This window comes from Apis florea, unplaced genomic scaffold (assembly GCF_048593485.1).
Source record: "Apis florea isolate Af1SG1 unplaced genomic scaffold, ASM4859348v1 contig_3793_pilon, whole genome shotgun sequence".
Classification (NCBI taxonomy): domain Eukaryota; kingdom Metazoa; phylum Arthropoda; class Insecta; order Hymenoptera; family Apidae; genus Apis; species Apis florea.
In genome coordinates this window covers 289,595-314,501 of record NW_028256856.1, presented here as the reverse complement: position 1 = coordinate 314,501, position 24,907 = coordinate 289,595, and the positions used below count along the sequence as shown (strand labels likewise).

Here is a 24,907-nt window from a genome sequence, read left to right as displayed (position 1 = left end):
GCGCCAACATTGGAAGAAATATTTCTAATAATCTGTTGTATATCCATGTTTCTGGTTATCAAGAATATCAGATATTGAAAAAATGTCCTTTTAGTTTGGAAATATTCGATGTTTGATAAGCCTTTTAGCTGAACGATATGTGCTATTTGACAATAATCGATTATCAATTTATCGCAAGGTAACTGGGCACGCAATATTTCACGATTACCTTACGAATATACAGCTCGCAATTATTCATTAAGCCTGCATAATTGGTAATGTTGGTCTCGCATACAAATACATAATACAGAAATCGACATGCAATTTTTTTAAAAGCGGGATATATTACAAACTTAACAATAGCAGTAGATATATAATAAATTTATGCAATATATATATTACAAAATTGTATTCTCCTTATTCTTGTTAACAAAATCCAGTATTCATGTTTAGTATTTTTTTTTATTCTATTATCGAGTACTTAAATCATCCATCATTGTAAACATTTGAAACATGCCATTTGCTTTCTCGTCTAAATATTTTAAATATTCTTCTGGTATACATCCATTCGTCCATCCATGCTTTTCCTTTTAGCATTCACACAATTTTCTTTCATATATTCTTTTTAATTATTTTTCTTTTTTTTTTATTTCATAAAAATTAATTGATCATATTAGTGGTCACATCGATAAAATCATCATTTATAACAAACAAATGAAATTATTAATTATTAAAGTCTTATATTTGTTTTATTATTTACGTATAAATATTGTTAAATATGTATATTAAAAATTTGCTACACATTTCATTTTACACGATTATTTTACACAGAATTTGTTATTCTATCCCGATAATGACTTAAATCGATTAAGTAACGTTTTGTTAACTGGACACGAACTCTTCTTGCATCAATAAAGATAGGACATTATACTAACAGATTCGATTTTTATCCCGTTCGTCGCTCTACTTTCATTTGTATGATTTATTGTACGAAACAAAAAACGAACACGATTGTAGGTAAAAATGGAGTTTAGAAATGTACGCAAAAATAATTCCTATATTTTTTGTTATTTGTCTAATCATATATTTTGATAAGTATAGAAGAAAAACAAAAGGAACGAAAAATTAATTGATATTTAATTTTTAGAATTGAGTCATATCGTCACGGTATAAAAATCTAAACTGATTTTATACTTTATACTAAAAAATATAATTGTATATGTTGTTAAACGAAACAAAACTTGATCATTAGCAATTATTGTTACTTAGCAATTATTACTAAATGTTCGAAATTGTTACTTCGTTGACGGTTTTGTGACTTGATTTTTTTCAATTATCATCGATCCAAGCGCTTCTTATGGATAAATAAACACATTTTTATCTCATATACATATTAAATCGAATACTTTTTAAACAATAATTAAACCAACAAATTTTGCTAATAACGTGACACAACAGTCTTATGTTACGATAGACTCGACGTTGAACTTAATATTTTTATCGATTTGATGTTCCTTTGAGTTCAACACGAAATATGGAACTTAATGTGTTTTTCATTGTAAATTACAATGAAAATCATAAATACCAATGCTCATTTTTTTGCCAGGAAATTTTTGTCTATCGATTATCATTTCACTGAATATATTTTAACATCGTTCATGATACGCATTGTACACTGAGGGTATCACTAATAACATGGATGAATGATGACTGCGTTTAACGTCTTTGTTCCCTTAGGAAAATAATTGGCCTTGTTCCACATTATTTCGGTGAATGTAGAGTATGATAAATATGAATTAACATTTGGGCCGGAAAAGTTTTATAATATCCCGACCTAATATCATTTGACGTAGACTGTTTAGCTGCTTCGATACGAAGATTCAGACGGATATCTCGTAAGCGGCGTATATTCTTTCCTCTTTGGAACAGGAGACGCGCAATGACGGTAATTCTTGTACAATCTCCGTCCAACTACAGGATGGTGCGGAGACCGTAAAGGTGGGCTATACAGATATCTCATAGTTCATATCGTAAACACTAGCGCGATCAGGTGTTGGAGTTGTGGGCCGTTGTGATCTGTTATCATTAGGCGCTGATACCATCTCCATAGAATCCGTCATTTCCAAAGCTCTAACAAAAGACATTGGTCTACGTCGAGTATCGCTCGAGGTTGGAGTGGTTGGCGTTGCCATTGTGGCTTTTCGCTTCACTTGTGGCGATTGATGTGGTGGGAAGACTGGTACTCCACCCCTCATTGCAGGATGATACGCCGCTCTAGGAGCATTAGCGTATAATTGTTGCGTAGGACTTGTTGGATTAGAACGGTAATAATCGTATGATGGCGGAGGTCTTTGCGAGGGCGACTGATGTGTCGTTGCATTTGTCGTTCCACTTGGAACAGGATAGCTGCCTGGAGAATTATCTTTCCACATATAGACACCACGTTGAGGTGAACCCGCTAATTCTCGAATATTGTCGACAGTATTATTAGTTCTTGAGTACGAATGATCCGTACCTTGACGAACAAGCTCACTTTCTGATAAGAAACGCCGCTGCGGACTGTAACCAGTTACGACAGCACCACTAGCAGCACCAATACCAGTATTATTTCCTTGCTGTACATCATAATAAGTTGGTGCGTCGTTTACTCCTATAAAATCTGGCCGACGAACCTGCGTCGGTGTACCTGGATTTGATCTGTAACAGAGATAAAATATTTTGACCTCTGTGCTTATAATTTTCGTGCTTGATAATTGAATACTTGACAAATGCACAATAATACAGTGAACCAAGATGAATATGCGAGTGCTGAGCATTGTAGCCATACAAATACGGCTCTGGCGAGACATAGAGGAAAGAGAGAGAACAGCGCATCATTCCTATTATAAAAATTAGCATCTATCCAAGAAAAAGTAAAACGTAGCGAATCTAGGATATACATGTGTGGACATTTACTTGCGTGTTGATAACTGATACATCTATATTGATATTTGTACACAAGATGTTTCACTAATTCGATCTATCTTAAATATCTCTATTACTTCAAATAAACATTATTTACGTGTGAGATTATATAGTTGCATAAAAAATGTATAATAATAATTCTTTTAAAGATAAGATACATAAAAAATTTACAAATCAATTTTATTTTCTCAAATAAAAATGTCTAATTTTTTACAAATAAATTTATGAAATAATAAATTTTGAATATTAGAGTATTATATCTGTTCTCTATAATTATTCTTCATATTTCATATTTCACATATATTGTTTTTTGTATAGGATATTATATTGATAACTTTATAATTGTTGATAAAATTCTGAACAGTTTAAAAATGAATAATATTTTCATTTATATTCAAAATAATTATATGCATTAAACATTTCTTAAAAATAATAGAATAAACAAAAATGAAAATTTTAGATTTTTTTTTATTATTTTCTAAATAAAAATATTCATTATATTTTTCTTGTACCTATCAATTTTTATATAAATATTAATAATATTATATATATTGTTTATATATTATTTGAGATAATAGAATATTTAAAGCGGATAAAATTAGTGAGACACATGTACATTTAGACTGAAGTATGCGTTTTTCTTAAATATACATATATATATACATATATATTAATATAATGAGAATAATAATAATAATATTATATGTATATATAAAGAAAGATATATATGTAAGGAATATACGCAAGAAAGCATAACTTTAAACTACGATATGTCCTCGTAGGATGAAGTTCGTGTTTACCTGCAGTAGGTCGCAACATGATGGTAGAAAGCAGCTCCTTGCAGTTACCACCCCCTGCAGTGGGACACAAACTTATCTATATACCATATATCTTGTAATAATGTACATGCAGAGAAACTAATTCTCTACGATATTATTGTGATCTACAACGCGCAACATTTCTTTTCTTTCACGTTCCTTCGTCATTCAGAAGGTGAGAATACTGACAAAAAGGTGAGAGAATAAAGGAAGAAAGAATAAGAGCAAGAGTGAGGTGTTCATAGTGAAGGATAGGGATTTGAAGTAAACAGGCTTCACATCATATTGAGAGGTAGCAAACAGGACATTGAAAAAGGAGATTGTTCGATTTATATTGGTAGCGTGCTCAAGAAATGCAATGTAAACTATTACTAAATGTGGCGCTTCCCTCTTATTCTCTACAACGAGATAAATTAATTTAAAATAAATTTTTGTGCAATGTGAAAACGCCGCGACATAAATTAAGAAAAAAAAAAAAAAAAAAAAAAGAAAAATATTCATCTAAAAGTTGAATACTCCAAAAATACTTTATGTATCCACGGAATAAAACAAATATTAAGTTATATTTATATCATAAAAGATTGTATTACATACGATATATATTTGCACATATTTTTCTTTCTTTCGAAATAGATTTAATTTGGATTTATAATTATTCTATTTGAAAATAATAGATAAGCATAGTATACCTGCGAATTGGACTGGAAATGGCAAGTGGAGTTGGTACTCCAATAGCTTTAATCCGTTGTGTTGTTGGACTAGCACCCCCCTGACCTTGGCTTCTTTGAGAAGCTGTAGCTGGTGACCCACTTGCTTCTGGCGATAATGGATCGGGCGTATGGCTTCGGGAGCCATTCATTCCCCTATAGGTATTGATAATATACCTTACGTATATTAGAAAAAAAATTAGCAAACGATATATCATTTGCTGTCATTTTTTATTTTACCTTGGCCTCGGATGAGGGCTGCCTCTAGTGTGATGCATTGGATGGCGATGTTGCGATGGTGGAGGATGCCTGGGAGATTCACTATTCTCCACAGGCGGCAGGAAGAAATTGCTTTTAGAACCATGTCTTTGTACTGGCGGCGTAGGTTCACAATCCGCAGACTGTGACGCAGTAGGTTCCATGTCTGTATCTGATCCGTCTCGTCCAGGAGACAACTGGAAACAATAATCAAATTGATGCTGTCTCCATTATAATAAAAAATTAATGTATCTTACTAAATTATTATAGCACGCTTTTGTACAATAATAACGCACATTTCTTAGAAATATAGACGTTCAACCAGGATGGGTAAGGAACAGGGAACTGAACAGAAAATAACTGCATCTTTCCAACGTTGTAAATAAGATATTACTGAGAGGAAGAATCGTCGCTTGAAATGCTTGAACTCTAAAGAAAGAAACTCGGAATTAACGAATAAATGTTTAAAACTTTAAAAATCGTGCAATCGTCTTTTTAAACATGTTAAGATACGCACTACATCTACAATTTGCAATGTATAACTTATTGAAGCTTCGAAGCGCGGAAAAGAATAGTATAGCACGAACCTGAAAGATTAAGTAAAGCAAAGTGAATTATGTATCTATAATAAAACTACATACAACTCGTCAAACATCAAAAAAGCGTTAAAATCACATGCTAGAAAGGAAGAGCTATTTATACTTGTAAAAATCTTCTTGTATGTAGTATCAGAAGTGTTAAGCAAAGTTGCACTAGCTCTTACCTTATTGTAAGCATTTGAACTGGCATTTCTAACACCATTGCTGCTATCCATGTAGGTTTTTACCTGGTTCTCACTTCCTATAGTCGATATCTCAGATGTAGAAACTCCACGCCGTTTTCCTGAATATTTTTCAGGCTTAATCAAACTGAAATGATATAAATTCATAATTATTTTTGTTATATTTAAATTTAAATTATGATTAACATTATATTATATATTTACATATATTAATATTACCTGGGATATTGTGGTCCAAATTGCGTATAACAGCAATTGTGTAAGCAACCATGAGAAAAAGGATTGTAGCCTCCATTAAATTTACCCGTTACCTGTTCATTTGTTGTACGTCCTCGAGAAACAAGTACTACATGAAAACCAGTCAATCCAAAAATTGGAATGAATAAAAGTATAACCACTCCCATGAGTACAAGTCTATTTTATATTTAAGGATATTTTATATTATAAGATGTAAGATTATAAATATCATAACAAAAATATATACCATTCAAGATATTAAATGTTGTATGAATCATTCATAATATTTGCAGCTTAAATGAATGATGGCCAAGCATTCGATATATTAAATTTTATGTTAAATAAATTATATTATTTTGCAATATGATTGCAAATATCAATTCAGGAAAAAAGGATACGCAACAATAGTGTCCACTTCACCTAATTGTTGTTTACGTTCCAATACAAAATATAGGCAAAGTCCAAATATACTGAGCATATGAAAACTAAGTGACAGGAGGAAGAAAAAAAAGAATCTATAATTCCTCCTGCCAATACAGTTGTTTACCCATGGGCAGTGATGATCAAATGTCTGAAAATATAAAAAAAAGAATTAGACTTAAAAAAAATAATCATTCAAAATATATTTACCTCAATACATACCTCAATACAATGATTACACACACTACAATGTGAACAACGTGGAGGTCTATAGAATTTGCATGTGACACACCATTTCATGCGAACTGTAATACCATTGATTTCTACATTTTTATATAATGGAGCATGGAAATCATCTTCTCTATCCTCGTCAGGAGGTGCTTAAAAAAATAAAAACTTTTTCAGCAACTAGCACAAGTTTATTTGATGATTCTTTGATTTTATGTATGAACATACCTTTTGGAATAACACCTGGATCCATAAATGTTGCTAGTGTAAAATTTGCCAAAACAAAAAAGGTAATGACTCCTTGAAGAGCAGGTACCCATGTTCCCCATCGAAACACGTAATATTGGCATCTATAAGATCCAAAAAATATATGACGAACACATATTTTGATAAATTGGCACAATCTTGAAAATGAAAACAGGAGCGCAAACATTGCAACCACTCACGAGAAGACAGACATGTGTGCGAAACTTACGGAAAACAGAAGAAGAGTGTCGTAGTGCTGAGTAGAGCTGTCCAGGCAAACGTAGCTGGTAGATACCTTGTCTTCACATCGCATTTCGGCATTCTGTACACTCCACTTCGTGGTCGACAATTAACGAATTATTAATGGGTAAGATTTCTGCTACCAGAAAACATGGCCGCGTCCATCGGCGCTACTTATTTGCAAGTTGTGCGATCCGTATTTAGCACGGATTTCCATTTCCACTATGCCTATACATCCGTGGCATCTTGATAATTGTTCTGTCTATTACTCGCGCGTCACTTCAGCAAAAACATCCGTAATGTGATTAATATTTAAGCGCTTCTGCATACACGATCCGCGAACACACTACCTTGCTGACATACATATATATTATGTACATATATTGTGCACAGATAGTGAGCCGTGCCCTCTGTAACACGAGTGTTCCACAATACGATCCACCGGGACCTTGTGGTTCGCTTTCATAATTTTCCTTTCTTATAAAATTGCACTCATAGTTTAATGATGCTTAACAATATCGTTGCATGCGATACTTCCAAACTCTTGCAATTTCGAATTTTGTGTTTATCGACAGAAAGTATTAATAGTTTTTACAAAAAACTTCTTTACCGACGCGATCTTTCTTTATTCAAGTGATGAAAGTGACTCTTGAATCAAATGATTCAAATTCTTCTCAGTTATTTCTTTTATTTTTTTATTTGATAAATATAATGATTTGTGTTAGAAATAAGTATAATTTTATTTTACAAACTAAATTTTAAATTGTAGAATGATTGAATGCATTACATTTTTCATTTCTTTTAGAAAGAATAATATGCAATTAAAGTTTGTATAATCACAAAAATCGTATAAAAAAATCGAATAGCTGATTATATCGAAGGACCAGCTTATAATTTTCTGCTATTTTCTATAACAATAACATATACAAACATGAAAAAATTAGTTTAAAATTCAGAATAACCAATAAAAAAACTGATGTAGAAGAAACGTTGCGATGATGCTATATTAGGAAATATGGCAAGAGGCCAACCAGATGGCAAATTATAAATTAAAGAAAGGAATTTCATCAATAGAAATTATTTCAAATCAATAAGGTGTTTCATATATATTTTCATCTGATAAATTCGATACAATCGAATTTTACTAATTTGCATTATCATTTAATCAATCAAACAATGATATATCATATTTGTATAATATATTTTTAGAACTAAATTAAGAATATATTACTAATAATATTTATATCATTTATGTTTTTGTGCATTTGAAAATTAGAATAAAATTATGTGTTGTATATAAAAGAATATTTATACATATTAAATTTAGCTATAAATCAACACGTATCCTACGTAATAATTATTTATAACAGGTGTGAAATTCAAAATAAATTTGTATTTTTTTAATTCAATTCAAAATTTTTGTTTCATTTTCTTTAATTATTTTTGTTTTCTTCATACTGAGACTCTTCTTCTCTATATAAGAATTCTTCGTTATTTTCAAATAAATTTCAAATTATTTCATAGATTCCCTTTTAAAAATATAATTAATCCAAATATAAAATGTAATAAAATAAATTCAATCAATTCAACAACAATATAATCAATATAATCAATGCATAATAATACATAAAATAGTCTATTTTTTGTTTATTATTTTTTGCAATCTCTATCGCACTATTATTCTTTCAGAAATCCAACAACGATAAAAAAATCGATAATCCTGAGATAAACTTTAAACTTTGAGACCGAAATGATCCGCAATGATGGTTCAACATATTGATACGCTATATTGAAATATTTTATGTAATATTTTATGTAATAATTTCAAATAGAGGTTGATCTACGCCACGAGTAAAAATGGAAGAGATGTTATTATTAGGGGAATTTATTTTTCTTAAGAGGTAATTTTGAGATGGTGGATCACCGAGGGCGGTATCCGCATGCCTCTTTAACGAGTCGGTTTCCGACTACCGGCCTTTTGCCAACGATGATTTTCAGAACTTGGCACCCAAACGTAATTGCTTTTGCACGCTCGAAACGCCGTTCTGTCACTCCTCGGTGAGCATTGATGAGAGTAGCGCGTGGTGAATGTTATCTATAACCACGGCAACCACGACGATGATGGTGACGATGATGCTCTGGCACCGAAAATATTTCTAACGAGACAAATTTACATATAACGTATCTGTTGGCTGATCTTCATACGTGCCCCTCCAACCATTTTAAAACGATTGAATGAAAACTAGTACAAATATTTTACATTCCTACTGTCATCCAAACCGAAAATCTTGTATACGCGTGCCTATCACGGCTAATTGATCACCCGATATTATTTATAACCACCAGATTATATATTCTTCGAGGATAACAATTTCTCTCCGTTCTGTCTCAAACTGTCATTCTCAATTTCAAATTGTTGTTCCACTTTTGTGAAAATGAAATGATGGAAATCATAAAATTCTCCGGGATAAAATAATTATTACGTAATTATCCATAAGTCGAAAACAATGAATTTACCATTCATTTTGTAATATAACCTCAAATTTTATCGATCGAATACTATCACCTTTGATTTCATTTAACGATTGGAAAGTCAAATTTCAGAGACATCTTTCTTGCAAATTAGAAGGAAAGAAGTGGAATATTATTTTAGCAGAGGCTTGGAACTAATCTTTCTTCGCTATTTACATCATTACCGATGCATTAGAACGATTTGTTTAGACGGAGTGGTTTTAGTACCGGCAATTTTGGAATGTTTACGATGTTTGAGAAGAATAATAACCGCGGAACAGTTGTTCCCAACCAGTTTCTATCCGTGTTCGACGAGAAAATGGTCTCTATATTTTTTTCGAGTTCGAAAAATGCTTAAAAAAAATCGCCGATGAATCATCTTGAAAGAGTCCCAGGATTCGTTATATTTTCGCTGTACAGCAAGCCAGGTAGAAGTTGGTGTTGTAATGGTTTGCAATGCGTAGGCAGTATCTAATGTAAGAACAGCGACAGTGTCTGAAAATTGCATGTCGATCCGTTTCGTTATCGCGAAGGAATTATAACTATTTGCGCGAAGACAGATAGAGATATTCTAGAGGAGGATTATATTTAAATAATCGCCGTTGGATGACGCTGGCCAATTGAATTGAATGACCGCGATAATGATATCGGTGAAATGATTTTACATAACAAAATCATGGAATACGAAGTGATAATAATAAAAAACAAATCATTATTGATTTCGTTATCTCGAATATTATCCCGCTTATCCAAATAATTAAAAAATCCCTCCGTTCTACCAAAAATAATTTTTCCCCAATTTTATTTTTACACTCGCGTAACAGATACGTTTCTAATTGAATAAAAATAAATCCTGTGATTTCCATTCTCAAAGAGAGTTTTATGAATGGCCACTGATATTATACTTTCCAACATCATTCTTTCCTCCAAGATTCGACCGAAATTCATCGATCGCGGCTGCAAACCGTGTGTGAAAATAATCCGGTAAACCGCCACGAATGAAAACCGTACAGGTGATCGTGCAAATTCGAATCTCGATCCGTTTGATTTAGCGCCGGCCTTCCGACATTACGGAGGGACCCACTTATAACATATTTCATTTTTCGTCGCGTCGCTCTATTTTTGCGCCCACCGGTTTTCTAGCTGGTTTACCAGACGCTGTGGATGTCTTTATACCGGGACGGAAAAGCCGCGGCACTTCAGGTATCCGTCGTCCGCCGTGCGAAGTATCCGTCACCATGGTAAGCCTCGTCTCCATCCAAGTTTCTCTCGATGCGGTGATCATTTTCTTTCGTAAAAGTGGGAAAGAACGCACTATGTGTATATACGATGAATAATTGTGGCTTGAAAATAAATTCAAAATCGATAATCGTATATATATATATATATACATAATCGTGCGTATATTTGCAGGAGGAAGACGATCAAAAAGTGGCCGTGATGCGAAAAGCGTTTCAAATGTTCGATACGACGAAGAGCGGTTTCATCGACACGTTGAAAATTTCAACGATATTGAACACGATGGGCCAATTGTTCGACGATTCCGATTTGAACGCCTTGATCTCGGAGAACGATCCGGAAGGGACCGGTAAGGTAAACTTCGACGGATTCTGCAGAATCGCTGGCCGATTCTTGGAGGAGGAGGATGCCGAAGCGATGCAAGAGGAATTGAAAGAGGCGTTCCGTTTGTACGATCGCGAAGGGAACGGATATATAACGACGGCCACGTTGAAGGAGATACTTGCCGCCCTCGATGATAAACTTACCAGCGCGGATTTGGACGGGATAATTGCTGAAATCGACACCGACGGTTCCGGCACTGTTGATTTTGACGGTACGTGCGTAGACCAGGCCTGGTTTCACGAGCTTTTATTAAAGCTGGTATAATTTTTATTCTAATTCTCATAGAATTCATGGAGATGATGACTGGGGAATAAATGGTGAAATAATTTGGCAGAGCGACGTCGAAGACAGTACATTTTAAAATAATATTTTAATATTTTTTTTTTTTTTGATGTTGATACTAGTGATCCTATTTGAAAGAAATTTGTTTAATAAAATATATAATACACAAAATCCTTCCACTTCTTATCGTTATTTGAAATCCCCCAGACTTGAAAGTTCTGTTATACAGCGTATATTCGAAAAATAAATTGATTTGAGTGATTTGCTCTTGACAGCAATTTTATTCATTACGATTCATTTTGTAATTTACATCGGTAAAGTTTTTTTTCTTTTTTCAATTAATTAATAATATTAACAATATTAACAATATCGGGCGCGCTTAGTCTCTCACTCGAATACGATTGCTAACAACGTTGTGCGCTTCACCGTGGTGGAGGAATATTTACTGGGTGATGTCGTTGGTGGGTTGACCTTGGTGGAAGACGAGAACATCTTTTACGAAAATGTTAGGAACGCTGAGAGCACCAAGGGACAACGGTCTGTCCAGCGGGAAACCGAGAGGTTTGCCGTCAAGGGAAATGGCGCCGCCAATAATCTCCGAGATCGGCTTATTCTGGTAATATTCGCTGACAGTCTGGTCCTGGACAGTTTGTGGTTGAGCGTAGATATTTTGCCAGCCACCGGCGTGTTGCTGCCCACTGGCGACCATACCACTTGCCCAGACTGCGCCTTGGACCTGAGAGTTTGGCCACGTTTGACCTCCACTCTGGACCCTTTGCATGCCGTATGGAACATTCATTCCTTGAACACCTTGTCCAAATACTTGTTGCAGAACGCCTTGGACACCCTGGACACCCTGGACACCTTGCATATTATGGGCAGCTTGGACGACACCTTGGACACCTTGGACACTTTGTAATCCTTGTAGTCCAGATTGTTGTTGTTGTTGTTGTTGTTGTTGTGCAGATTGTACAGATTGGCCGAATGGAGAGGAATTAATGTGTTGTCCATGGTGAGATTGTTGATGTCCGTAGATCATTTGAGCAGCATGTTGATGCCTCTGTTGTTGACTCTGTTGTGCCGCTGCCGTTGCTGCTTGCATTTGTTGTTGAACTTGTTGAGCTTGTTGCACTTGTTGCTGGTTCCAATTACCTTGTTGCCCTAACCAACCACCTGCATTACCGACAACAACTCCTTGAATAGAGTACGTCATGTCTTGTCCTTGGCCCACAGGATTCTGGATTTGCGTGTTCGGGTATTGTCCGTGGTATTTGGTGTAAAGATTAGCGTAGTAGTTTCTAACAGCTGTGAAGAAGGGGTCGCATATATCAGTACAGATAACGTATGTACTCGTTTCGTTATTATTGATAATGTACCTTGAACTTGTTGCTGAGCATTGGCCAAATTCTCGGGAAGAACTTCCACATTTTGCTGAATTCCTCCGCCCATTTGAGAAATTTGAGCTTGCTGTTTCAATTGTTCATATTGCTCAACGCTTACGACTTGGTATTGTTGATTTTGGTATGTCAAACTTTGTTCAGGGACCACTGGCCCGTATGGGACGTTAAGTGGGTTTGGCGAGGAGATCACAACTAAGAACTGAAGAGGGAAACCTTGTTGCTGACCTTTGGGAAGGGACAATCTAGCAGGGAAGCTGAAGATTTGATGTGGCTGTAAAAACATATTATTACAGATTATTACAGTATCTCCAAACATCTTTAATCCTTTTCTTTACAACAAACAAGTTTATGAAAACAAGTTGTTTTATTACCTCAGTGACATAGAATGGTTCCTGGGATCGGACAGCAGCATTGACTCCTTGCTGAATTTGAGAAGTAGACGGCCAATCTGAGCTCTGTCCAGGAGCTTGTTGAGAATTTCTAACAATGGTGTTTTCACCAGCATGGACTAAAATATAAAATATATTAAACAAATTGTTTGCAAATGAATAATAATTTATTAGAAGAGAGGAAACAGTTTGAAACTTACGGTTCTGGATAAATTGATCAAGCTCGACAAAGAGATGTTGATTCTTAGAAATATCAATGGGCTGGCCTTGATGATCGTGTTTGGGTCCAAGGAAGACACGGACAACTGCGCTTGGCACGTTCTGTTCGCTGTGAACTGTAATTCTATATTGGTAAGGTTGATGATCCAATCTCTTCAGATGTGCTCTAACGTGAGATTGAGTTTGTTCTTGTTCGTGTTGCTGTTGAGACTGCTGATCAGTAACGGCATCGAGATCCACATAATAATCGGTGAAAAGAGTTACGAGCTGACTGACATCGACATTCTGGATGGTTACTCCAGGAAGAATAAGATCATTGTATTGATAGGCAGGCAAAGATTGTTGATATTGTTGATAAAGGTTCATAACTTTTTTGTACAATTGATAGAAAACTGGATCGTGGACGGCAGCTTCTCCAAGTTCAAGTGACGATGGCGTGTAGTCCCAAATGTTTTGAACTTCAGGAGCATTTCCAAGAAGTTTGCGAGCAGCAGCTTGTAGACTTCCATAATACCTATTTTTAAAACGAGTAAATAGAAACATATGTTGTAAGCAATTGTAAGCTATATTTTTGACTGACCTCGGATTAACACTTCTGCCAGTTCCTTCAATCAGATCACCAAGAATGTTCATACCCTGCGGTTGATACAGAGAAAGAAAGACGCCTTGTGGAGTAATGACATTTCCAGAATCAATAGCATCCCTCAGCCTTTTTTCTAAAGTCGCAACATGTTGGATAAGCTGGTTCCTTTGAGGTTGGAGTTGAAGATTTTTAGGACGGCCTGCGAATTCAAGTCCATTGAGACCGCGAAGATGCGGTTGGTAGAGACTTTGTACATTTTCGTAGTCAACATCCTCAATAGGACCAAGTCCGTTCGAAAGACGATTAAGTTCATAGCGTGCCAAAAGTTGTTGATGAAGGTACAAATATTGAGCTCCGCGACCAATGTTGGCTTGTTGATCTTGTTGTCCTGCTTGTTGTTGCAAATATTTTCCTACAATCTGTTGTTGATATTGTTGCTGAGTTAGTGGCTGCTGTTGTTGTTGATCCTGCTATTTAGAGAAATTGATTACATTAATTTATAATGTTTTCCAAATATTGATTACATTATTTATAATGTTTTTCCCAAGAAAAAAAAAGTATTTAATATTGATTTTTAGAATATTTACTTCTTGAATATATCCAGCAAGATTAACTTGGGCGTAGTATGCAGCAAGACCAACATCTTGAGTAAAATAAGATAATTGTTGTTCATCATTAGACAGGAGTGCAGAATAGTTGACTGGAATAAGAATGTTTTGTCGATTGCCTTTTTCTTGAGTGTTTTGAATAGCAATATTTTGAGCTTCTTGAATGATTCGTGAATCCAAATGATGTTGGGGTAAAATTTCATAAACTGGTGGGAAGATAACACCTTGGGTATCTGGACGAGTCAATACAGCACCAACAAGTGCCTGTTGAATAAAATTATGTAATGAGATACAGTATGTGCAATATGATACATAGTAAAGAATATTTCTAATCTAACATTTTTTAATATAATATATATTTTATAATATATTTTTATTTAAATAATTCTTATACCTTAACAAATTGTCCTTCATTAACATGGACACGGGCCCATGCAGCAGTTTTGAGGAAAGTCTGGTAATCCTTAGCACCCAAAAGAATTCTATAGAGGAGAGAAACTTCTTTGCGAAGCTGGCTGATTGAATTGCTGAAAGTTGTACCTTGTGGTTGAACCAAACCTGCTTTTACAGCACCAGCATAGTATTTCACAATGATTGGGTTCTTATACTGATGAGAGTTATTCTCAATGTCATAACTAACACCAAGGTTTTGAAGTTCCTGATTTGGGATTGGTTGGGAAATTTTCTGTAAAAGTTGGATGACATCTTGTTGTTTGTTAAGGAGATCCTGGTCAGCTGAAATAAAATAAAAGCATTTCTTTGGTATCCAAAGATAATAGTATTTTTTACATCACATTATATTTTTGAAATATTAACATTAAAAGAATTTAACAAAACAAGTCAAACAATTCACTTATTAAGAATCAATATTTATTGTAATACATATATATATTATAACTTAAACAATATTAGAATTAAAGAAAATAAATAAATCAAAAAATTTCAAGAAGAAGAAAATAAATAATATAGAATTATTTTCATAGTATTCATATTAAATCTTTTAGAACTTAAAATTGTAAAAATAATAGTTTTAAATAATAACTTACCAGCACGTTGTTTGACGTTAGGGGCACAGACCCCTAAGGCTACCAAAGCCAGCAGGATAATGAAATACCTCATTGTGAAATTCAATGATGCGATGCGATGTTGACCGTCTGTTCAACCAGTCTTTTATACTCAAATTCTATCTAGGAAGGGGTTTATCGGCGACCTGCCGACCCACCTCCTTCAAGATTTCGCAGTCTACCCGCGATATTCTTAACTAAGTATTTCGAATGTGTTTGGCGCATTCGATCGAAGGTTAAATGATGATATGTATCATTGCAAATAGATTATGCATTAGATCCTTTTATACGGAGAACTAAATAGTACCGGTATCTTTACTCTTGCTACTCTTCATTCATTATATTTATTCAATTTTCTTTTCTTCGAAAAGCTTTATTTTCATAATATTTTATTAAAATATTATAAGTTATATTTATTTTAATTTTTATATTTTTTTTCATTTAGTAAAAGTTCAACATAAAAAGTATCCAACAGAAAAAAAATCAGATTAAATTATATTAATTATGTTAAATTATTTTAATTTTATAATAATAATATTTTCTAATTCTTTAATTCGATATAAAATATAAAAGCAATTTTAAAAAAAAAGTTTACATTAATTTATAATTTCTTGTTAATACAAAACAAAAATAATGATGGAAAAAGGATAGGAATGTAGAACAATATTTGAAGATTAAATTTTTATTAAACAATAAATTTTTATTTATAATATTATTTTCCAATTAATTAAATAACTGAATCTCTTTTAGCTTAGTTACAAAAAGAATATAAAATGTTGAGGGTCATCTATATCTTCGAATGCGGGATAATAAGATAATATATGTCTTGAACTTTTCAGGTGACTAATATATACGCTAAGGTTATCATTTTATTTATTTTTTTAAATGTTTGACCATATTTTTATATCCCTGGGGGGTACAGAAAAAAAGTGTACAGAATTATATTAATATGCAATTTATAATAAACAAATAAAAAGACTATGAAAATATTTTTTTTTTCTGCTTTTCACTAAAAAAATTTTTGAATTAGTACACAAAATTTATAATAATAATATTTAATAATCATAAAATTATTATTATTATTTTATATATTTATTAATATTTTATTTATTTTTATATGTTATCTTCTTATTCATTCGTTCATATGAGGAAATTTCATTATGTGATATTTATATATCTTTTAATGAAATAAAAAATTTTCGTATCCAAATTTTATTATATCATTTATAAAATAATATTATTTAAAATGTTTTAATAAATAATATCATTTATAAAATAATTTAGTAACAAATAATTTTTTGCTTCTGCTGATAACGTATAAAGCGTTACAAATAATTGCATATGCAAAAAAGAAAGACAGAAATCTTGTATAAGTGATAACATAAAAAAGTAAAAGTATATTTTCGTTTTAGATAATAGTAACGCAAACATTCACAATTTTTTTTTTTCTTTTTTTATTATATTTCACGATACCATTTCACTTTTTATTTATTTTATTATTGATGCAATAAATCTAGTTTAAAAAAATTAATAATTTAAAAAAAATTTTTAATTATTCAAATAATAAAAATATTTTTTAATATAAAATTTTATGTAAATATTTTTTAAAAACATTAAAAACTAAATAAGATATTTATATGATTTTTATTTATTTATATTTTTATATTTTTAAAATTTTATAATAATTAGAAAATTTTATGCATAATTAGAGAATAAGAAAGAGAAAATAGAGAATAAAAATGTAAATTTATATTTAATATTTTAAAAAATGTTTAGAAATTAATCTCAAATTGCAAAATATTTAAGCACTATCGATTTCTATGAGTTCATGTATAACAAGTACAATATGTGATTTAAATGTGGGCGCTATAAATCCATTAAATTCATTCCAAAAATAGAATCATTTTCTGTTCATCTTGTTTCTTGTAATTATTGTATCAATCGAAAACGAAATAATTATTTAGATTATTATTTACTATCCTTTCGCTTCTTTTAATTACTTTTTTACATTTATATGCGCACGTGTACACATTTTATATGTGTTTGCTGTCATTTGAGGTACCGAACGTAACCTTGAAAAGGCCACCCTCGAAGCATAAGTTCAATCATAGCGGGTGAAGTAATATTTTTTTTTATCTACATAAATCTTAAGAATTATATTGTGATTTCTGATCGTAGACAATCTTTGATAAAAATGTCTTCGTGAAAGGTCAAAAAATTATTGAGAGTGAAATTTAGTTGCTGATAGATGTAAAATATAGGTTAGAATATAGTACGATACATTAGTTGAAAAACTACGAAAAATGTTTTTAAAAAATTAGACAGTGAATGCCGGCGTTACATGCAATAATTATTTTATCAAAATCAACATGGTACAACGTTCAGTGGCGCTTAGGCGCAATGTTAGAATTCTATTAATTGGCGATCGCGGAGTCGGCAAGACCTCTTTAATATTATCTTTAGTTAGTGAAGAATATGCAGAAGATGTACCCTGTAAAGCGGAAGAAATTACTATTCCGGCTGACGTTACACCGGAACAAGTACCAACACACATTGTAGATTATTCAGGTATTTAAAAATGATATTTTCATTGTTTTTATAAACATTAAATGACAACTAGTTGATCATCACATTAGTGTAATTTTTATTTATAGCTGCTGAACAAACTGAAGATCAGTTAACTGATGAAATTCAAAAAGCACATGTAATTTGTGTTGTATATTCTGTAGTTGATGAGGATACTTTGGACAGGGCAGCTACTTACTGGTTACCATTGATTAGACGATGTTCATCAAATAATCGTTGTCCAGTTGTCCTTGTGGGAAATAAAATTGATCTCGTTGATTATTCTACGATTGAGGTTTAATAAATTGAATGATTTATATATTTATATATTTTTTTTTTAATTTAAATTTTTTATTTATTTATTATTTTTTTTTTTTTTTAGGCTGTATATCCTATAATGAAAGAATTTACTGAAATTGAGAGTTGCATTGAGGTAAAAAAAAAATTGATTATAACAATAATATAATATAATTAAATAGCTCATAATAAAATTTTTTAATTCATGCTATATTTTTATAGTGTTCTGCCAAAACATTACAAAATGTTTCAGAAACATTTTATTATGCACAAAAAGCTGTTTTACATCCTACCACACCACTTTATAATTATGATACTCAGGAGGTAAAAATCATAATATATACATAGTTTAAAACATATATAAACAATTTATTAATATGATATATTAATTTAATATTTAGCTTACCGAAGAATGTAAAATAGCACTACAAAGAATTTTTAAAGTGGGTATATATAATATATTCTTTTTTATATTATATTACATTCTTAAGTGAATATATTTTATATATGTTATATACTTATATAATAACATTTTATATACAGATATGTGATTTAGACAATGATGGTTTGCTAAATGATATGGAACTAAATGCATTTCAACAATGGTGCTTTAATACTCCATTACAACCACAAGTATTGGAGGATGTAAAAGCTGTATTATCAAAAAATATTCAAGATGGCATTTGTTGTGGATGTGTTACTATGAAAGGTATTTTACATATTATGTTTTCGAAAGATTAATATGGAAATATATTCTTTTTATTTTTAGGTTTTATGTATCTTCAATGTTTATTTATACAACGAGGAAGAAATGAAACAACATGGGCTGTGTTAAGAAAATTTGGTTATGACAATGAGTTACAAATGTCAAAAGAATATATATATCCACAGTTAGTACATAATAAAAGATATTTTAAATATTTTTTTACTTTGTTTTATTATTATATTTATTTTCTATATAATATATAGATTAAAGATTCCAGTTGGATGTACGACTGAATTATCACATAAAGGGCAAGAATTTTTAACATTATTATTTATGCAACATGATCGAGATCGAGATGGTGCGCTTTCTCCATTAGAAATGGAATCATTGTTTTCACGATGTCTAACTCCACCTTGGGGGGATGAATATAAATATATCGTACCAACTAATGAAAAGGTATATATTTTTTTCATTATAATCTCTTTATATTTTCTTTATAATATCTTTTCTGCAATAGGGATGGATTACATTTCAAGGATATATGTGTCAATGGTCATTATTAACTCTTACAAATGTGCGAAAAACATTAGAATACATGGCATATTTAGGTTACAACATGTATAATAATGAATGTCAAACAAATGCGGTTCTAGTTACTCGTGAAAAAAAGTTAGATTTAGCAAAAAAACAGTCAAGCAGAAATGTTTATAGTTGTCACGTAATTGGCCCAAAAAGTAGTGGAAAGACAACATTATGTAGAACATTTATTGACCCTAAGCTTGAGGTATATATATTTATGCATATATAATCATGCACATAACATATATAACACATAATATAATTGCAGAAATTGACCGAAGAAGTGGTGCCACCGAGTTCGCATATTACTGTAAATACAGTACATGTGTATGGTCAGGAAAAGACAATAATTTTACGAGATATAAATATACTTAATGTTCAGGATGCTCTAACTCCAGCACAAATTCAATGTGATGTGGCAGCTCTTGTTTATGATGCTAGTAATCCCAAATCATTTGAATATATTGCACGGATTTATATTGTAAGCAAGTTTTATATAATTTTGTGAAAAAGTATTGGAATTATTCTTTATGATTTATTATATTTTTCAGAAATATTTTGCAGATAGTAAGATTCCTGTTCTTATAATAGCAAATAAAAGTGATCTTTCCGAAGTAAAACAAGATTATTTGCTACAGCCAATAAGTTTTTGTAATAAATATAAATTAATGCCACCGCAACCTTATAGCATCTCCCGTACAGTACGACGTGAAATCTTCGTTAAATTAGCAACAATGGCAGCTTTCCCGTAAGTTCAATTCCTTAAAATATTGATTATTAAGTAGATTTTATATGAAAAAGCTCCTAAGAAATTATTTTAAAAAGCAATCATATTTATTTAAATTCACATTTATTAAATTATAAAAAAAATATAAAATTATGGTGCATTTGTTTGATATTATCAAATATTTTTTAGTATTTCTTATTATAATTTTTATGAAAAATATTATATCTTTTATACTGATTTATAATTATTAAATTTATAATATTAAACACTAACAAAAAGATTTCATGTTTAGCCGCTTTCAAGGAGCATGGGTATTATTTTACAGAGACAGGTTGGTCTGAATTTTTGCAACATCGTAAGCATTGTAAGCTTGAGCAAATCGTGAATCACATTTTTTTTCATATTTTATTGCACGTATGCACAAATATATTTTTTTAAATGTGCTAGGCGATTTGCTCACATTAAAAGATATCGCATGATTAAGACTATCATAACAAAGTCTTAAATCTTTTCAGTCGTTTGAGGCGAATGGTCCACATGTTGCTTGTCAAACCCTCACCCACTCAGTGGTGGAATTCTTTTACAAGGTTTTTGTTTGTATTATAAGTTTCCGTTAATTTCACGGAGTGCTCACGACTTACAATACGAAATAATATCAATATTATTCTTTTGCATGAGCATGAAACATGTTTAATCTTTGAATCTTAATTCAATTTTTTATTTTCTATATATATTTCAGTATTTAAATTTAATTATGCGTGTGTTTAATTGCAATAAATTCAATTATCAAAGTCAACAAACAATTTTATTATAGAATAGTATATTATATTGTGAAATAATACATATATATATATATATATATATATATGCACATACATGAAAATATTGGACAAATTATATGGAAAATTTATAAAATTTTATAAATAATTGTTATAATAAATAATTCTTAATTTTTCAGACATATAAATCAATTTGGATTACTACAAGGAGATTCAATTGTCTGGTGGAAAGCTGGTCTTGGAATTGCAGTCGCTACCGTTGCAGGTTTTGTGGTGATGCGTGTCTTAAATACAGAAAAAAGATAGTCTACCATATTCCTTTTCTTGCACATTTAACTGCCTCTTTACTTCAAGTATAAAGCCGTCTTTAAGAAACGCGTTAAGTTAATAAACAGTGTTCTTAAATCAGTAATTTTTTATATGTCCTTGATTATTTCATAAGGATCAGAACAATTTATTTATAATTTGATCTTTTGGAACATACCATTTCATGTGAATGATTAATTTTTATGTTTGTATCCATTTTGACATTTCATCCACATATCATGATAAGCTTTGCATGTATCTAGATCTTCGTTTCTTGAAGCGCATTCGAAGAATTCTCGTATTTCAGGAATACATGGTTCTTCAGAATTATTTTTAGATTCTGCTTTAGCAGAAGATACATGATTAATGTTACCAGCAAGTGTGCTTCCAATTGCTTGGCCCTTATGAATCAGAGAATCATTAATTTTCAAAGAAAATAAAGTATAAGAAAAATTAAATTAATACTTACTATAATAGAACCAACAGCAACTCCAGCTGCTGTACTAGCAGCAGATTGAAAAGTTGAAGATTGACTGTTATTATTTGTCCATGGTTGAGATGATGAATTTTTTGCCTTAAATCTATATAGAAATATGTAATCAAAATTTAAAAAATGTAAAATATTTTCTCATTTATCATTATCATAATTTATTCATTTATCATTATTATTATATATTTATTATTGTATGAAAATTAATATTTATTTTATGTCCTTTTTTTGTTCTTTTAGTTATTTAAAAACAAATATATAAATATAAGAGGATTAAAATAAATATAATATGTAAATAGAAGTCAATTTATTTCACTTCTATGCATACAAAGATATTGTCTAATTCATATTAGTGATAATTTTAACATAATTTTTATTTATTGTAAAATTAAATCCAAATTTTTATAAGATTTATTAAATTAATTCACATGATGTTGAGCTCCTAAATTTCTTCTATCATCCAAGTAGTTTTGGGAAGATACTCGTTTAAACTACATCTGAAATTAAAGAACATGATATAGATAAAATATATATAATACATTAAAAATTAATATAACACAAATAATATAATTAATAATAATTTAAACTTACTATTAGCTGCTTTGCACTGGCGGAGAGCTTCATTGAATCCTTCGCACAATGTAAGATCAGATTGATTATTAGCACATTCCAAAAATTGTTTTACTTCCCAAGCACAAGCACCACCAATAGGTGCTGCAGAAACTGGTGCACTTTGTGCTACAGCAGGTGCTGCAGGTGCAACAGCAGATTCACTGGATCCTCCTCCACTGAAAAGACCAGTTACTGCATGTCCAATAGTATGACCAACAGCAGAACCTATAGCAACACCTCCAGCAGTAGCAGCCATTTGTCCCATGAGGGATGGCTGCTGAGGTTGAGCCATCATTGGCGTTGCTGCAGGAGCATGTGCAGGAGGTTGAGCAGGAGTTGCAACTGGAGCTGCTGCTCGTCTAACCCTAAAAAATAAAATTATTACACAATTACAAAATTATATATAATTATAAAAGAAATAAAACGATCACATAATTTAATTATGAATATCGTCAAATAAAATCTGAAACGTCATTGAATAATTAAGGATAGTTTACAAAAACTTATACTGCGTATAAATCTAATTTGAAAAGAAAATACTTACGTCCTTGGTGGAGGATTTGCTGCACGTCCACGTCGTGGCATGTTTTACGTTTCTTTGCACACTAGATTTCGTAATATAACACAATAAATGTTCGTACTCTCACAAGCTTGTTCTGATACTGAAAGGAAATCTTTAATGCTTTTATACGTTATGCAAGCTATTCAAACTGCGCCGACTCAGAATTATCGAGCTTTCCAGAAATAAAACAGGAAACACTCCCAAAAGAGAGACAACTTCAGTTCATTACATAACTTTAGAAATTAAAAAAAATTAATAACAAATTTTAAATAATAGAAGAATATATGAGAAATTAATAAAAAATCACTTAAAATTATATGTAATTATATTCTATTTGCATACATAAAACTTATTATATTATTAACTAGCAATTTTTAACAATATTTAAATTATGATGTTGGCTAACATGTTACATATATTACATGTATTAAATAGAATATTTCACATGATTTATTACGCACACATAAAAAATAATATTTATATAAAAAATATTATATATTGTAGAATGTATAAATTATTTTTTATTTTTAAAATAAGAATATTTAAAAATAAAAATTTACAAATCTTTACATATAAATATATTATCATTTTATGAAATACTATTGCATGATTTTATGCAAAATATTCTGTTTATAGTTCTTTGATATAAAATAAATAGATAGTGTATAAATATATTTATATACTTATTCAGAAAAATTAGTCAGCAATTATTAATATATATATAAAATATATATTTCTTTTAAAAAATATAAATTAATTATTTCCGGAATTATATAAATTGAAGATTATGTAATTCATATAATGTATAGTTTTTTCAAATAGCCTAACCTTTTTTGTTGCATTGGTGGGATTGGAGATGGTGATGCTCGACCTCGTCTTCCACTTTTCTGGTTGGTTTTTTTTCTTCCAGACATTATTATTTTTATTTTTAATTTATTCAAAATGATTCATTTTTATATCAAGTAAATTAGGTAATGATGATAATTACTTTGATATAACAGTAATTATTTTTCAATAGAATATTAGAAATTAATCATTATTATTTTTTATTGTACTCTGAAGTATGCAAAAAAATATTGTATAAATAATAATTTAACGATTTACAGCGTTATAAAATTTTCAGAATAATATATATATTCTTTCACTTGTTCATTTCAATCATTTGAAATTTTTTGATAAAGCAATTCTACTCTGCGAAAATTCTACCAGAGTGCGCCATAATCTCAGCTTTCTCAATATATGTAAGTATTTACATATAATATATTTATATATATATTTACACAGATATTAAAATGCAACAAAACAATATAAATATGTATTTGCTTTCATATCTTTGCAGTAGCTATTAAATTTTTATTGTTATATGCATTTTACTTATTTTTATAAAATTAAATAAGTTGTACTAACGATGATTATTATTTTAATAGTAAATAATAATTTGTATTCTTTAAAAATAAATAAGTCAACAAAGATTACAAATGATACTCAATAGAAATAACTATCGAGAAACAAATTTGATTAAATGTAAAATATTTAAAATATGAAAATCGAAATAGTTTTTGAATTTGATTTTTTGAATTTATATAATTTTTATTACTTTATTTGTTAACATTTCTATAGATAAATTTTTTCATTTTTCTTTAAATAAATAAATAAATAAATTTTTTTAATTTCTTTATAATATTCCAAGATGAGGTTGATTTTTATATATATGTATTATAATTATT

General features: G+C 30.7%; 6 protein-coding genes across 10 annotated transcripts; 2 read left to right on the top strand and 4 right to left on the bottom strand.

The window, feature by feature from the left end:
* Nucleotides 1–345: 345 nt before the first annotated feature.
* On the bottom strand, nucleotides 346–7,010 carry Zdhhc8 (zinc finger DHHC-type containing 8). The gene is made up of 9 exons (XM_012483971.3): nucleotides 6,868–7,010; nucleotides 6,621–6,742; nucleotides 6,387–6,544; nucleotides 6,143–6,315; nucleotides 5,727–5,921; nucleotides 5,490–5,634; nucleotides 4,709–4,923; nucleotides 4,451–4,624; nucleotides 346–2,676 (listed from the first exon to the last, which is right to left on the bottom strand). Exons 1-9 carry the CDS (start codon nucleotides 6,957–6,959, stop codon nucleotides 1,983–1,985), a joined length of 1,968 nt encoding a protein of 655 aa, XP_012339425.1. The 5' UTR covers nucleotides 6,960–7,010; the 3' UTR covers nucleotides 346–1,982.
* On the top strand, nucleotides 6,806–11,465 carry TpnC25D (Troponin C at 25D). Of its 2 annotated transcripts, none has more exons than XM_086915634.1 (3): nucleotides 6,806–7,005; nucleotides 10,803–11,223; nucleotides 11,298–11,465. In XM_086915634.1, the coding sequence occupies exons 2-3, from the start codon at nucleotides 10,830–10,832 to the stop codon at nucleotides 11,324–11,326; spliced, it is 423 nt and encodes a 140-aa protein (XP_086771760.1). In that variant the 5' UTR covers nucleotides 6,806–7,005; nucleotides 10,803–10,829; the 3' UTR covers nucleotides 11,327–11,465. The 2 variants fall into 2 exon arrangements, with proteins under 2 accessions (XP_086771760.1, XP_086771759.1); XM_086915633.1 differs by lacking the exon at nucleotides 6,806–7,005 and adding an exon at nucleotides 9,214–10,630.
* Nucleotides 11,466–11,555: 90 nt separating this feature from the next.
* On the bottom strand, nucleotides 11,556–16,335 carry Hex110 (hexamerin 110). 2 transcript variants are annotated; one of them, XM_003691990.4, is made up of 8 exons: nucleotides 15,540–16,335; nucleotides 14,888–15,228; nucleotides 14,473–14,757; nucleotides 13,883–14,355; nucleotides 13,284–13,816; nucleotides 13,066–13,202; nucleotides 12,671–12,965; nucleotides 11,556–12,599 (listed from the first exon to the last, which is right to left on the bottom strand). In XM_003691990.4, the coding sequence occupies exons 1-8, from the start codon at nucleotides 15,610–15,612 to the stop codon at nucleotides 11,737–11,739; spliced, it is 3,000 nt and encodes a 999-aa protein (XP_003692038.2). In that variant the 5' UTR covers nucleotides 15,613–16,335; the 3' UTR covers nucleotides 11,556–11,736. The 2 variants fall into 2 exon arrangements, with proteins under 2 accessions (XP_003692038.2, XP_031771179.2); XM_031915319.2 differs by having other exon boundaries at nucleotides 13,883–14,352; nucleotides 15,540–15,802.
* Nucleotides 16,336–17,372: 1,037 nt separating this feature from the next.
* Miro (mitochondrial Rho GTPase) lies at nucleotides 17,373–21,622 on the top strand. 3 transcript variants are annotated; one of them, XM_003691993.4, is made up of 14 exons: nucleotides 17,373–18,125; nucleotides 18,212–18,417; nucleotides 18,505–18,555; nucleotides 18,642–18,743; nucleotides 18,821–18,862; nucleotides 18,963–19,128; nucleotides 19,189–19,309; nucleotides 19,389–19,581; nucleotides 19,643–19,909; nucleotides 19,973–20,185; nucleotides 20,256–20,452; nucleotides 20,724–20,762; nucleotides 20,947–21,018; nucleotides 21,390–21,622. In XM_003691993.4, the coding sequence occupies exons 1-14, from the start codon at nucleotides 17,927–17,929 to the stop codon at nucleotides 21,514–21,516; spliced, it is 1,995 nt and encodes a 664-aa protein (XP_003692041.2). In that variant the 5' UTR covers nucleotides 17,373–17,926; the 3' UTR covers nucleotides 21,517–21,622. The 3 variants fall into 3 exon arrangements, with proteins under 3 accessions (XP_003692041.2, XP_003692042.2, XP_003692040.2); XM_003691994.4 differs by lacking the exon at nucleotides 20,947–21,018; XM_003691992.4 differs by lacking the exons at nucleotides 20,724–20,762; nucleotides 20,947–21,018.
* Nucleotides 21,235–24,423, bottom strand: LOC105734883 (uncharacterized). Its single transcript, XM_086915635.1, has 4 exons — nucleotides 24,009–24,423; nucleotides 21,986–22,097; nucleotides 21,695–21,917; nucleotides 21,235–21,575 (listed from the first exon to the last, which is right to left on the bottom strand). Exons 1-3 carry the CDS (start codon nucleotides 24,092–24,094, stop codon nucleotides 21,711–21,713), a joined length of 405 nt encoding a protein of 134 aa, XP_086771761.1. The 5' UTR covers nucleotides 24,095–24,423; the 3' UTR covers nucleotides 21,235–21,575; nucleotides 21,695–21,710.
* On the bottom strand, nucleotides 22,299–23,282 carry Chchd2 (Coiled-coil-helix-coiled-coil-helix domain containing 2). Its single transcript, XM_003691728.4, has 3 exons — nucleotides 23,163–23,282; nucleotides 22,598–22,983; nucleotides 22,299–22,503 (listed from the first exon to the last, which is right to left on the bottom strand). The coding sequence occupies exons 1-3, from the start codon at nucleotides 23,201–23,203 to the stop codon at nucleotides 22,493–22,495; spliced, it is 438 nt and encodes a 145-aa protein (XP_003691776.1). The 5' UTR covers nucleotides 23,204–23,282; the 3' UTR covers nucleotides 22,299–22,492.
* Nucleotides 24,424–24,907: the final 484 nt, after the last annotated feature.